The sequence below is a fragment of the Microcaecilia unicolor genome, chromosome 6, assembly GCF_901765095.1.
Source record: "Microcaecilia unicolor chromosome 6, aMicUni1.1, whole genome shotgun sequence".
Lineage (NCBI taxonomy): Eukaryota > Metazoa > Chordata > Amphibia > Gymnophiona > Siphonopidae > Microcaecilia > Microcaecilia unicolor.
In genome coordinates, this window is record NC_044036.1 from 51,959,548 (window position 1) to 51,974,388 (window position 14,841).

General features: G+C 48.7%; 1 protein-coding gene across 1 annotated transcript in view; it reads left to right on the forward strand.

The window, feature by feature from the left end:
* LOC115471651 (medium-chain specific acyl-CoA dehydrogenase, mitochondrial-like) overlaps nucleotides 1–14,021 on the forward strand; it is a 78,054-nt gene extending 64,033 nt beyond the window's left edge. The window contains exons 9-12 of the mRNA XM_030205400.1: nucleotides 9,448–9,588; nucleotides 9,668–9,763; nucleotides 12,571–12,819; nucleotides 13,636–14,021. Coding sequence (XP_030061260.1) covers nucleotides 9,448–9,588; nucleotides 9,668–9,763; nucleotides 12,571–12,819; nucleotides 13,636–13,710 — 561 coding nt within the window. The 3' untranslated portion in view covers nucleotides 13,711–14,021. The remainder of the gene's footprint in view (nucleotides 1–9,447; nucleotides 9,589–9,667; nucleotides 9,764–12,570; nucleotides 12,820–13,635) is intronic.
* The last annotated feature ends 820 nt before the right edge of the window (nucleotides 14,022–14,841 follow it).

Here is a 14,841-nt window from a genome sequence, read left to right on the forward strand (position 1 = left end):
GAGGAGGGTAGGTGGAGGCGAGTGGTTACAAGTGGTTACGAGTCAAAGGCAATGTTAAAGAGGTGGGCTTTCAGTCTAGATTTAAAGGTGGCCAAGGATGGGGCAAGACGTAGGGGCTCAGGAAGTTTATTCCAGGCGTAGGGTGCAGCGAGACAGAAGGCGCGAAGTCTGGAGTTGGCAGTAGTGGAGAAGGGAACAGATAAGAAGGATTTATCCATGGAGCGGAGTGCACGGGAAGGGGTGTAGGGAAGGACGAGTGTGGAGAGATACTGGGGAGCAGCAGAGTGAATACATTTATAGGTTAGTAGAAGAAGTTTGAACAGGATGCGAAAACGGATAGGGAGCCAGTGAAGGGTCTTGAGGAGAGGGGTAGTATGAGTAAAGCGACCCTGGCGGAAGATGAGACGGGCAGCAGAGTTTGAACCGACTGGAGAGGGGAGAGGTGACTAAGTGGGAGGCCAGCAAGAAGCAGATTGCAGTAGTCTAAACGAGAGGTGACAAGGGTGTGGATGAGGGTTTTGGTAGAGTGCTCGGAAAGAAAGGGGCGGATTTTATGGATGTTGTAAAGAAAGAAACGACAGGTCTTGGCGGTCTGCTGGATATGAGCAGAGAAGGAGAGAGAAGAGTCAAAGATGACCCCAAGGTTTCGAGCTGAGGAGACAGGGAGAATGAGAGAGCCATCAACAGAAATAGAAAACGGGGGGAGCGGGGAGGTGGGTTTGGGGGGGAAAATGAGAAGCTTGGTTTTGGTCATATTTAATTTCAGGTGGCGCTGAGACATCCAGGCAGCAATGTCAGACAAGCACGCTGAAACTTTGGTTTGGATGCAAGGTGAGATATCAGGGGTAGAAAGGTAGATTTGGGAGTCATCAGTATAGAGATGGTAGGAAAAGCCATGGGATGAGATTAATGAACCTTCTGCACTTGTCTGAGTCTGGTCTCAAGACCAACTCTGTAAGGGTTCACCTTAGTGCAATCAGTGCATACCATTACCGTGTGGAAGGTAAGCCGATCTCAGGACAGCCTTTAGTTGTTCGCTTCATGAGAGGTTTGCTTTTGTCAAAGCCCACTGTCAAACCTCCTACAGTGTCATGGGATCTCAATGTCGTTCTCTCCCAGCTGATAAAACCTCCTTTTGAGCCACTGAACTCCTGCCATCTGAAGTACTTGACCTGGAAGGTCATTTTCTTGGTGGCAGTTACTTCAGCTCGTAGAGTCAGTGAGCTTCAGGCCCTGGTAGCCCAGGCCCCTTACACCAAATTTCATCATAACAGAGTAGTCCTCCGCACTCACCCTAAGTTCTTGCCAAAGGTTGTGTCGGAGTTCCATCTGAACCAGTCAATTGTCTTGCCAACATTCTTTCCCCGTCCTCATTCCTGCCCTGCTGAACGTCAGCTGCACACATTGGACTGCAAGAGAGCATTGGCCTTCTATCTGGAGCGGACACAGCCCAACAGACAGTCCGCCCAATTGTTTGTTTCTTTTGATCCCAACAGGAGGGGATTGGCTGTGGGGAAACGCACCATATCCAATTGGCTAGCAGATTGCATTTCCTTCACTTACGCCCAGGCTGGGCTGGCTCTTGAGGGTCATGTCACGGCTCATAATATTAGAGACATGGCAGCGTCGGTAGCCCACTTGAAGTCAGCCACTATTGAAGAGATCTGCAAAGCTGCGACGTGGTCATCTGTCCACACATTCACATCTCATTACTGCCTGCAGCAGGATACCCGACGTGACAGTCGGTTCGGGCAGTCAGTGCTTCAGAATCTGTTCGGGGTTTAGAATCCAACTCCACCCCCCTAGGCCCATGTTTATTCTGTTCCAGGCTACACTCTCAGTTAGTTGGATAAATTGTTAGGTCAATCTCAGTTATGTCCTCGCCGTTGCGAGGCCCAATTGACCATGTTTGTTGTTTTGAGTGAGCCTGGGGGCTAGGGATACCCCATCAGTGAGAACAAGCAGCCTGCTTGTCCTCGGAGAAAGCGAATGCTACATACCTGTAGAAGGTATTCTCCGAGGACAGCAGGCTGATTGTTCTCACAAACCCGCCCGCCTCCCCTTTGGAGTTGTGTCTTCCCTTGTCTTTGTCTTGCTACATATGGGACTGACGAACACGAGCCGGTTCGGGCGGGAAGACGGCCGCGCATGCGCGGTGCGCATTGGTGCGTGAGGACTAGCAAAGGCCTTTGCTAGTGAAGTTTCTAATTGGAGGGGCTGCTGTGGACGTCACCCATCAGTGAGAACAATCAGCCTGCTGTCCTCGGAGAATACCTTCTACAGGTATGTAGCATTCGCTTTAGAGGCATATAGAGCAGTGGCGTTCCTAGCCTGGCTGACACCCGGGGCGGATTGCCGATGTGCCCCCCCCCCCACGGTGAAACTACACCCCCCCCCGGGTGCAGCGCGGGGTGCCGCACGCCTGTTAGCTCCGAGTCCGCTTGTTCCCTCCCTGCTGCTCCCTCTGCCCCGGAACAGGAAGTAACCTGTTCCGCGCAGAGGGAACAGCAGGGAGAGAACGAGCGGACTTGGAGCCAACAGGCGCGCAGCACCCCCCCCCAGCGACATGCACCCAGGGTGGACCGCCCCCACCGCCCCCCCTTGGTATGCCACTGATATAGAGGAACAAAGGTAGAAAGATAGAGAAGAAAAGTAAAACTTTCCTGATTCTGGAGCTGTTGTCTTCATGTGAAATCTGAAGAACCTGTAAGGCAAATTTAGTCACAAAGAATCGTCCCTAAGAAGGAAAGGGTTAATTTAATAACTTGCAGCAGCAGCATAATCAGAATCATCAGAATCAGAATCAGCATCAGCATAATTAACACAATCAGCACCATAATCAGCAGCAGCAGCATCATAATCATAACTAGTACAAATTCATAATCCATCCATCCAGCCACCCACAAAACAAAAGGAGCAAATTTCCACCACAAACCATCTCTCTCTCTTTTAATCTAGGCACAGGAAAAAAAAGATTTTACATGTTCCTAGGTTTCAACCTAAATCATGTTTAGTGTGTGATAGAAATGTTATAAATAAATAAATAAATAAATAGATAGATAGAAACTTCGAATGTTGAGCACCTGATTCTCATAACATGATGTCTGTTTTAGTGGCCCTTTACCAGGAGAAAAAAATCTATTCACAATTCAGCGCGTGCTAGGGTGTCCCTATAACCAGCCCCTCCAAATGACACACTGATTACGATTTATAACAAATTACTGCTTTACCTATGAAAAGTTATTCTGTTATTATACTTCCTCTATGTACATCTGTGTGCTGCACAAGCTGGCATGTTTGAAAATATAAGTGAGATTAAATAAAAATGCTACCAACAATAAAGCATGACAACGTGGATGCAGCAGCTCATAGCTGGTCCGCTCCAGCTCCCTCCATCTCCTCCCAGAGTCACTTACTGTACCGCTGTCCTGTCTTCTGCCTCCGTCCTCCTCTCTGGTGGTTGCCGCAGGTCCCCCTCTCCTGATGATCTGCTCTCTGACTCAGATCAGGAGGGGACCCACCACCAGAGCCAACACCATCCCGACCGACATGTCTCTTACTACTACTACTATTTAGCATTTCTATAGCGCTACAAGGCGTACGCAGCGCTGTACAAACATAGAAGAAAGACAGTCCCTGCTCAAAGAGCTTACAATCTAATAGACAAAAAATAAATAAAGTAAGCAAATCAAATCAATTAATGTGAACGGGAAGGAAGAGAGGAGGGTAGGTGGAGGCGAGTGGTTACAAGTGGTTACGAGTCAAAAGCAATGTTAAAGAGGTGGGTTTTCAGTCTAGATTTAAAGGTGGCCAAGGATGGGGCAAGACGTAGGGGCTCAGGAAGTTTATTCCAGGTGTAGGGTGCAGCGAGATAGAAGGCGCGAAGTCTGGAGTTGGCAGTAGTGGAGAAGGGAACAGATAAGAAGGATTTATCCATGGAGCGGAGTGCACGGGAAGGGGTGTAGGGAAGGACGAGTGTGGAGAGATACTGGGGAGCAGCAGAGTGAATACATTTATAGGTTAGTAGAAGAAGTTTGAACAGGATGCGAAAACGGATAGGGAGCCAGTGAAGGGTCTTGAGGAGAGGGGTAGTATGAGTAAAGCGACCCTGGCGGAAGATGAGACGGGCAGCAGAGTTTTGAACCGACTGGAGAGGGGAGAGGTGACTAAGTGGGAGGCCAGCAAGAAGCAGATTGCAGTAGTCTAAACGAGAGGTGACAAGTGTGTGGATGAGGGTTTTGGTAGAGTGCTCGGAAAGAAAGGGGCGGATTTTACGGATGTTGTAAAGAAAGAAACGACAGGTCTTGGTGGTCTGCTGGATATGAGCAGAGAAGGAGAGAGAAGAGTCAAAGATGACCCCAAGGTTTCGAGCTGAGGAGACAGGGAGAATGAGAGAGCCATCAACAGAAATAGAAAACGGGGGGAGCGGGGAGGTGGGTTTGGGGGGGAAAATGAGAAGCTCGGTTTTGGTCATATTTAATTTCAGGTGGCGTTGAGACATCCAGGCAGCAATGTCAGACAAGCACGCTGAAACTTTGGTTTGGATGCAAGGTGAGATATCAGGGGTAGAAAGGTAGATTTGGGAGTCATCAGCATAGAGGTGGTAGGAAAAGCCATGGGATGAGATTAATGAACCAAGGGAAGAAGTGTAGATAGAAAAGAGGAGGGGACCGAGAACAGAACCCTGAGGTACACCGACAGGCAGAGGGATAGAAGTAGAAGAGGATCCACCAGAGTGAACACTAAAGGTGCGGAGGGAGAGGTAGGAAGAGAACCAGGAAAGGACAGAGCCCTGGAATCCAAGTGAGGACAGGGTATCGAGAAGTATGCTGTGATCGACAGTGTCAAAAGCAGCGGAAAGATCAAGAAGAATGAGGATGGAATATTGACCTCTGGATTTAGCCAGTAATAGGTCATTGGAGACTTTAGTAAGCGCAGTTTCAGTTGAGTGGAGAGGGCGAAAACCAGATTGTAATGGGTCAAGAATAGCATGTGAGGAGAGAAAATCAAGGCAGCGGCGGTGAACAGCACGCTCAAGTAATTTGGAGAGAAAAGGAAGGAGGGAGATGGGTCGGTAATTAGAGGGACAAGTAGGGTCAAGTGAAGGCTTCTTAAGGAGAGGTGTGACCACAGCATGTTTAAAGGAAGCAGGGACAGTCGCAGTGGAAAGTGAGAGGTTGAGAATGTGACAGATAAAAGGAATAAGAGTAGGAGAGATGGCATTAAGAAGGTGGGTGGGAATGGGATCAGAGGAACAGGTGGTACATTTTGAGGAAGAAAGGAGAAGTGTAGTTTCCTCAATAGTAACTTCAGGAAAGGAGGAAAGGGAATGAGGGGAAGGAGAGAGAGGGGAACGGACTAGTGGAGGGAGAGCTGGTGAGGTAGAGAAAGCAAGGTTTATCTTTTGAACCTTGTTGTGAAAGAATTCAGCAAGGGTCTGAGGAGAGAATGAAGGGGGAGTTGGGGGAGGGGGCACCTTGAGGAGAGAGTTCAATGTGGTGAAGAGAAGTCGAGGATTAGAGCCAAGAGAGTTGGTCAGTTGGATATAATAATCCTGTTTGGCACGTAAAAGAGCAGATTGGAAGGAGGTCAGCATGAACTTAAAGTGTAAGAAATCAGCAAGGGCCCGAGATTTCCGCCAGAGGCGTTCGGCGGAGCGGGTACAGGAACGTAGGTAGCGGATATTAGAAGTCAGCCAAGGTTGGGGTTTTGTACGCCTTACAGGGCGGGTCATCAAAGGTGCAAGAGTGTCTAAGGCAGAGGATAGAGTATTGTTGTAAGAAGAAACAGCCTCGTTGACAGACGTGGATGGTGCCACAGTAGAGAGGAGGTTTGAAACATGGGAGGATAGAGATGAAGGGTCAATGTCGTGAAGATTCCTAGATAAATTAGATAGGATAGGACGGGACTGGGAGGGAGGAGATTTAAGTGTGAAAGTTATAAGATGGTGATCAGAGAGGGGAAGATCGGAGGCAAGGAAACTAGAGGGTGAACAGTTGGAGGAGAAGATGAGATCAAGACAGTGACCATTTTGATGAGTGGGGGAGGTGGAGCATAGTTGGAGATTAAAGGACGACGTTAAAGCGAGTAACTTGGAAATATAAGAGTTGGAAGGATCATTAGCAGGAATATTAAAGTCACCAAGGATGAGAGAGGGGGAGGAAGGATCATGGAAGAAGGCAAGCCAGGCATCAAAGTCACTGAGAAAGGATGAAAGGGACTTATCAGGGGGACGATAAATGACCGCTATTCGAAGAGGCAGAGGAGAGAAAAGGCGGATAGAGTGGACTTCAAAGGAGGAAAAACAGTGAGATTGAGGTGGAAGAAGGGGTTGAAATCTGGAGGAGGGAGAGAGAAGTAGTCCAACACCGCCCCCACGGCCAGCAGAGCGAGGAGTATGTGAAAATAGATAACCGCCATGGCACAGGGCTGCGACTGAAGCAGAGTCATCAGGGCAGAGCCAGGTTTCTGTTATGGCGAGCAGATGGAGGTGACGCGAGATAAAGAGGTCCTGGATATAGGGGAGTTTGTTACAGATAGAGCGGGCATTCCATAGGGCGCAAGAGAAGGGCAGAGAAGAGGAGGGGAGTAGAGGAATAGAGATGAGGTTAGAGAGGTCACGGTGAGATCTGTAGAGTTTGGATAATAGTTGGTGAGGAGGGCCAGGATTGGGATTGATGTCACCAGCTGAGAGTAAGAGAAGGAGTAAAAGAGAGCGGAGGAGAGTAGGAGAGGTGTGGCCACGAAGGCGTCGAAGGCGAGAGGTATTTAGGTGGAATGGGGAAGGCAAAATGGAGGGAAGAAAGAGACGGAGATTAAAAGCCAAGAGGGAGGAAGAGGGTAGGAGAGAAGGTGAGGTGATGAAGTCAATGGATGGGAAGTGAGTTCCTGTAGCGGAGAGAGGTAGGGGGTGAGGGAAAAGATTAGGAAGGGACAGAGCTAGGAAGAGAATGTGAATAGGGGCCATAAATGATTAAGGTACTTTAGCAACTGGAAAAAGATTAGATACAAAGAGAAAAATGCCCCACGCGCCGTTAGGCGTGCGGCACCTACAGCGGAGGCCCTGAGTGGATCGGGGTGGACCTGGGTGTCACCCCGGAGAAGGCTGTAAGGATATGCAGATGAGCTGCAAGTCCTCCACAGCACCTGAAAGGCAGCCGGTGGTAGAGGTGGGTACCTCTCAGCTGAGTCTCTTGCGGCCTGCCTCGCAGTCACCTCGCCTCCGTTCCATTTATGCAGCTGCCGTGGCTGGGGTAGCACAGGCCACGTGAGAGAGACAGAGAAAAAAGGCGCATGCCGGTGCAGCTTAAAAAGGCCCAGATCTCACCTCCTATTGGTCCAATTAGGACCAATAGGAAGATGATCAGTAAAGGAGCAGCCAGCCTATAGGCCACAGCAATTAAAAATCGCCCAACCCAGCAAAAAATAGCCCAAAAAGCTGTGACCCGTGGGTGTTAAAAAAAAAACCCCATGGGGAGGCATGGGAAATAGCTCAATTCTGTGATTTTACCGCTGAATTGGCAACTTTGCTCTCTCTCTCTCTCTCTCTCTGGATTTTACTCCAACCAGGGAGAATAAATCTGCCTTTTAAAATCACTTTGACCAGAGTTTCCCTCTCCTGTGTCTCAAAAACGTCTCCCTTTAGGGAGTGGGGAGTTCATTAGAAAAAACACATCCCAGGGCATATGTGCAATGTGCAAAAGGCATCCACCCCATGGGCCTGTTAGGGAATAAGCATGCCAATCTGGGATTGCACACAGACAATATACAGCAGGCAGTGAAAACGTCATTCATGAGGCCAAGGCTGTTTGCATGTTTAATGTAAATGAATATGAGGAATGCTGTGGGAACGCACTTTGTCATGTGCTCACTGTAATGCATGACCTCAGTAGCTAAGCTTTACATTATTTGTATCTTGCTCTGTTTTTACGTATTAAATGACTCCATTTTATAACTCTCTGTCCATAGGTCTGGACGATTGGGGAGTTCATGGTGATTAAAGTAGGATCTGATTCACATGAGGTGATGAGAGGAGGGCTGAGAGTGATGAAGAAGGCATCTGGATGATGCTAACCTGCTCTGGGGCAGATGCCAGTCCCCAAGGGTTCTAGCAGTGCCCTAGAGCATACTCCATCCTCTGAGGCCCCGATGATCAATTCCACGCGTTATTCCAAAACAGTGCCCTAAAAATAGCACCGGACCAGCACGGGGAATTAACTCCCCAATGATCGATGCTAATAACATGCAAATGTAAGCACGTTATTAGCATCAAGCATCCGGGGAAAGTGGGGGAGAATTGTGCCTGAACGCAACCTCCCACACTTTTGTTTGACGGCCCGGACCTGTCTAACACAGGAGATGGAGGGTCCATGGGACCCTCAGACCCCCCCCATTGCTAAAGCCTAGTGCCCCTCAAGCCCCCCCCCCTCCCACAGACACAAGGGCAAAGGGGGTTTGGAGATCCAAAAAGATCCCTGGTGGCCCAGTAGGCTGCAAACACAAATCCCCCCCATCCTAGTGGTCTAGCGGCCCCCTCCCCCCTGTACCTCTGTATGATGGAGAAGGGAGTAGCACTCCCTCCTTTTTCAGTGCCGCCTCCAAAATGGCGGCGCCCTGCCCAGTGCATCCTGGGAAAAGCTGGGCGGGACTTCCCTACCATATAAGGGCAGGACAGGGTGCCGCCATTTTGGAGTCGGTGCTGGAAGAGGAGGTATGGAGGGAGGGACTGCTAGACCATCAGGATGAGGGGGTTGTGTTTGCAGCCCACTGAGCCACCAGGGGTTTTGGGGGGTTGGGGGGAGTAGAAATCTACCAGATCTCCAGCTCTCCGTGTCGCTGTCTGGGGAGGCATTGGCAATGGGGGAGGGGGGGTCCAGTGGTCCAATGGACCCCCAGGACACGGTGTCAGCCCAGGCTGACTGACTTTGGACGGGGAAGGGTGGGAGCGGGAATAGAGGGACCCTTAACCCTAACGCCAGCTCTGAGCTTGCATAGGGTTAAGGTACTATTCCGCTCCTATGATCTGAGTGCTGTTTTCTGATCATAGGGGCAGAATACCGCAGAGCTCATTTAAATCTAATTTAAATGAGCTTTGCGCTATTGCCTGGCGCAGGCACTGTTTGCCTCGCCAGATCCCTCTGATCATATGTACCAAGGTAAAAGCTAGTGGCCTCTAGCACCCACATTTGCCTTTGATCATCAGGGCCTCAGTGCTTCAAGTTCAGAGCCTTCTACTGCCAGGCCATCTTCAGTGCCAGTGCAGTTAGTATCCCATCTCCTCTAGCATCTGGGGTCACAGAGCTGAGTTACCAGGCTAGCCCCAGGATATTATTTTCAATAACTGCTGCTTGTGGGTATATTTTGATGTATATGTGTGTGGGGGGGGGGGGGGGGGGGGGGGGAGGGGTTTTGCCACTTATTTGTTAGTTTCTATGTGCTCCCTTTCAGGAGTTAAACATGGGCCAGCGCTGTTCGGATACTAGAGGAATAGTTTTTGAAGATGTGCGGGTACCTGCAGAGAATGTCTTACGTGCTGAGGGAGCTGGTTATGAAATTTCTATGGAAACATATGATAGAACTAGGCCTCAAGTAAGTACCAGAGGTTGGCGGTTTGTGTTTCTTAAAGAATGAAAACTGTGTCTTCACAAAAATATATCTAAAATTACAGGTAGCAGCTGCTGCTGTTGGACTAGCCCAGAGAGCTCTAGATGAGGCTACCAAGTACGCGTTAGAAAGAAAAAGTTTTGGAAAGTTGATTGCAGAGGTGAGAAACTGATTAATTCTAATTTTGTACTATAAGATGTAACCCAGGTCTCACTTCCACCAGCACAGCGTCCTGGGGCTCTGACTAGCTTTCAGGGTCAGGCACCCCTTCACCCGGGCCACAAGCAAACTTTTACTTCATTCACACATAGTCAGTCCTGTCTTTCTCTTTACATGAGCTTGGGTGCAGGCTGGGGCCAGATAAAAATCCGGTAGGCCGTGGGATAAGCTGGGTGTTTATTGAGCACTCCAACAGTCCAAGAGCAATGTACCTCACTCTCATTCCAAAGGAAACACTCTCCACACCAAGGATTTGTAATTTTATGCAAAACCAAAACTTTACTGAATACTTAGGGTTACCATATTTGCAGAGACAAAAAAGAGGACACAAAAAATAAAATGCTGGCCCACCCCAGCCACACATTCACCTTTTCCCAAAAATCACCTGATTCTATAAACAGTGAAAATAGTTGTAAAATAAACAGAACTGTATTTTCTTCTCTAGTCTAAATTCAAAATTAGAAAAGATGTGCATTTCCAAAAAAAGCAAACATCCATGAGCAGCATGTCCTCCTTCCACTCCATCCCCTTCTATCCATGTGCTGCATTTCCTCCTTTTCCCTCCCCTTTCCTCCCCTCCATGTACAGTATGTCCCCCTCTCCTGTCCCTTCCCTCCCATCCACGAGCAGCTGCCCTTTCTCTCTCTCTCTCCCATTCATGAGCAGCTTGCCCCCTTCTCTTCTTCCCCTCCTGTCCTCTCCCAGGCCTACCTTGCAGCCCTGGTGGTCTAGTGGCCTATTTGGGGCAGAAAAGAACGCCACTCTTTCTTGCCCGCTGCCGCTGACCTCCCCTGCTGCTGCTGCTGCTGCTTCTTGAAAATGGCTGCTGAGACTTCAAGCAGAGGCCTCACAAGACTTTGCGGAAGTGTTGCAAGGCCACCATTTGAAGTCTCAGCAGCCATTTTCAAGAAGTGGGGTAGAAGGGAGGTCAGCTGCAGCGGGCCTGGGATGCGCTACTGGGCGGGTTTTGTGCTGCCATTTTCAAGGTGGTGCTGGAAGCGGAGGGAGTGTATTACTCTCTCCTAAAACCAGTGCTTTTTTTGTGCTGGTACGCAACGGTACGGCGTACCGGCACCTTTTTTCAGAGGTACAGCGATTCTCCTCCCTCCCCTGCCCTCCCCTCGCCAGCGATTCTCCTCCCTCCCCTCTCCCATGGCCAGCGATTCTCCTCCCTCCCCTCTCCCATGGTCAGTGATTCTCCTCCCTCCCCTGCCCTCCCCGCTCCCATGCATCCCGCCTTCCTCTGATGTCATTTCCTTTCCATGAGGGCGGACGGGACGCTGAGAGGGTAGCAGGGAAGCGAAGGACGATGGAGTCGAGCTTGCTGCTTTTACTAGCGCCGCCCACCAGTTCACCGCTGCCTGCAACTTCATTTTTAGAGTGAGTGGAAGTTTGACATGGGAGCGGGAAGGGCAGGGGAGGGAGGAGAATCGCTGGCCATGGGAGAGGGGAGGGAGGAGAATCGCTGGACATGGGAGAGGGGAGGGAGGAGAATCGCTGGCCATGGGAGAGGGGATGGCAGGGGAGGGAGGAGAATCGCTGGCCATGGGAGAGGGGATGGCAGGGGAGGGAGGAGAATCACTGGCCATGGGAGAGGGGAGGGAGGAGAATCACTGGCCATGGGAGAGGGGATGGCAGGGGAGGGAGGAGACTCGCTGGCCATGGGAGAGGGGATGGCAGGGGAGGGAGGAGAATCGCTGGCCATGGGAGAGGGGAGAGAGGAGACTCGCTGGACATGGGAGAGGGGAGGGAGGAGAATCGCTGGCCATGGGAGAGGGGAGGGAGGAGAATCACTGCATTTGCATGCTACTTGTAGTAAGAACCCTGTTTAACATGCATTTCCATGCCAGTTGTGGTCAGAGCCCGCGAGCACGTTGTTTCACGCACTCGGGGGTTCTGATCATGAGGCGGTAGGAAATGCAGGTGCTTGTATGGCGCTAATATCCTCTAGCGCCCGTATTTGCTTCTGATCATTGGCCCACTAGTGTGTACACTGGTACATTTTTAGGAGTGGACGTCTCCATTCTAACCTGGATTTTCAAAGGGAAGCTCTATTTGTATGAGGACTTGGGGTGGGGCAGGTGTCTGGTTTTTCTCTGCCAAAACGTTGGCAGCCCTAAGTGTGATTAGTGCAGCCTTCCCACTGGCCGGATAGTACCACAATCTGGAAGGGAGGATTGGAGAGCTAGAGACAGCTAAACTCTGAAAATATCAAGACACTTTAGCCATCTTTCTGACTTGGAAACAGGTAATGTACAAATCTGTAGAATCCTGAAAATATGCAATAGTAGGCTCCAAAGCCCTCCGCACCTAAGCCATATAGGAACTAATTCTATAAAGCAGACTTAAAGGCAATACTAGTACTTCATTGACTCCCAATACAATCCAGAGTGAAATTTTTATAACGTTCAGTATATTGAAAAATGATGATCTTAAATATTTAAGGTCCAGGTTGAGTACGTATTATCCAAGGTGTATCCAGTAAAACTATCTTCCCCTTTCATCCCCTCAGTCAACAAAACCCCGTGTACCAGGCACCCTGGATGATGAAAGCCTTGTTAATACAGACCCCAACCCCAAGGTTCTTGATCCAAAGTCACAAAGGCCTGAGTATTTCTTTTACTGTACATTTTATAGTTGTAAAGATTCCAGTTTGCTCTTTTAGCACTCTTCTCAATTATGTATAAAGAGAAGTCCTCCTCGATATCTTACTCCAGACTTACCTCTGATTTTATTTTAATATCTTAGCATCAAGCAGTGTCCTTTATGCTGGCAGAAATGGCAATAAAAGTGGAAGTGGCACGAATGAGCTATCAAAGAGCAGCATGGGAAGTTGATGCTGGGCGAAGAAATACATATTATGCATCCGTTGCCAAGACATTTGCTGGTGATATTGCGAACCAGGTGGCTTCTGATGCTGTCCAGATATTTGGAGGGAATGGATTCAACAGTGAATATCCAGTAGAAAAGCTAATGAGAGATGCCAAAATCTTTCAGGTGAGTAAGATGGGCAATTAAACTGCTGAGAGAGTCAGATATTTACCAACCCTTAAATTTTCAAATTTTAAGAGGCAATTTTAACCTAGTTGACTCTAGTTTCAATGCTATCTTTAGTCATACTAGGATCTACTCAACATCTCCTGAGTTGGCTCATCACTCGGTCAACCTCTACACCTTTCTGGTTTGACAGTTTTAGAATGTCATTCTCTCTGGCTCAAATGCTGAGTGGTGAACATAGTCTCTGAGGTGCACCTGTGTAATCTGCCTTTTAAGGGGTATGCTCCTCTTCGGGGAGGACCTCTTCATGGAGGGTCTTGGTTAAGCCTGTGAGATCTTTGGTTGCAGATGTTTTCGTCTTCATTCAAGGTGGGTTGGATAGGGATCAAAGTACAATTTCCTCAAGGTGTAGGAGGATGTGAGACTCTCTTATTTCTGAGGAAAGGTAAAGGGAATATTGTGTTTGCATGCAGATGTAGGATGGTTGTTCAGAGGGGTCAACTATACCAGTTCTCCATTGTTGAGCCGTAAAAGGTGCAACAAGAAGAAGCCAGACATTCCTGGGAATTACAAAATAAATCTGTTTCTAAACTAAAGCCACAATATATTTTTGAAACGGGTTTTTAATTACTTTCTAAATTGTCTGTAATCTTGTATTGCCCTTAAATTCTGTTTTGGGATCTTGTGACCTGGATTGGCCACTGCTGGAAACAGGATACTGGACCTGATGGACCTTCAGTCTGTTCCAGTATGGCAGCTCTTATGTACTTATGTAGGCATTCTTTGTTTCTGAGTGTTTTCATTCTCTCTTTTCAGATCTATGAAGGTACTGCTCAGATTCTGAGGCTAATTATAGCTCGTGAACACATTGCCAAGTTCAAAAATAAGTAAACATTCAAAGGGCATTTAAATGCTTCTTCATTCATTTGTCAGAGTAAAATTAACTACTGTAAGCCATGCTGCTTGAGTGAGCAATGCTTTTTACAACAGTCTTAATATGCATTGTTATAGTTTTAAAGCACCATTTTGATCAGGTAGATGATGTTCCACATTTGCTGCTTTTAGTATAAGGCTGTACTTGATTCAGTAACTTTTCAGGATTTCTTTTTACATTAATTTTCAATGTAAATGAAACAAAGATCTGGGTTTTCTAGCCCATTATAAACCATAAAATTCTACTGCTTTGTCATCCTCTTATCACCATGCATATCTCCTGTCCCTCATCCACCCGGCTCTCCCTGTCTCTCACCTAAACCACCCCACCCTCATCCTGTGAGACTGTCAGTGAAATGCTTTGATGTTTCAGTTATATATACTGTTATTTATCAACATTTGCTTATTTCGGATCTGATGAAGAAGGGTTATCTTTGAAAGCTAATCAAAAATGTACTAAGTTAGTCCAATAAAAAAGGTATCATCTTATTTTCTTTTCTATGTTTTATTTAACTTACTAGTAAAAATGGCCCGTTTCTGACACAAATGAAACGGGCGCTAGCAAGGTTTTCCTCGGAGTGTGTATGTTTGAGAGAGTGTGTGTGAGAGTGACTGTGTGAGAGAGAGAGAGTGAATGTGTGAGTGTGTGTCAGAGAGAGAGTGAACTGGGTGCGAGTGTGTCTGTGAGAGAGAGAGTGTGTGTGTGTGAGCATGAAAGTGTGTGCCAGGGCCCCCCCCTCCCAGTTCCAGGGTTGTCCCCCCCCCCTCCCTCCCTCCAAGTTCCAGGGTCATCCCCCCCTCCCTCGCTCCGAGTTCCAGGGTTGTTGTCTCCCTCCCTCCCTCCAAGTTCCAGGGTCGTCCCCTCCCTCCCTCCCTGCCTCCGAGTTCCAGGGTCATCCCCTCCCTGCCTCCCTCCGAGTTTCAGGGTCCCCTCCCTCCCCTGCATTATGCTCTGTCCCCTGCATTCATCCATATGCAGGCAACGTCTTCTGTGCCCTGCCCCCTCCATCCATCCATGTGCAGCATCTCTCCCCTGCCCCCTCCACCTCCCTCCGAGTTCCAGGCCCCCCTCCCTCCCTCCCTCCCTCC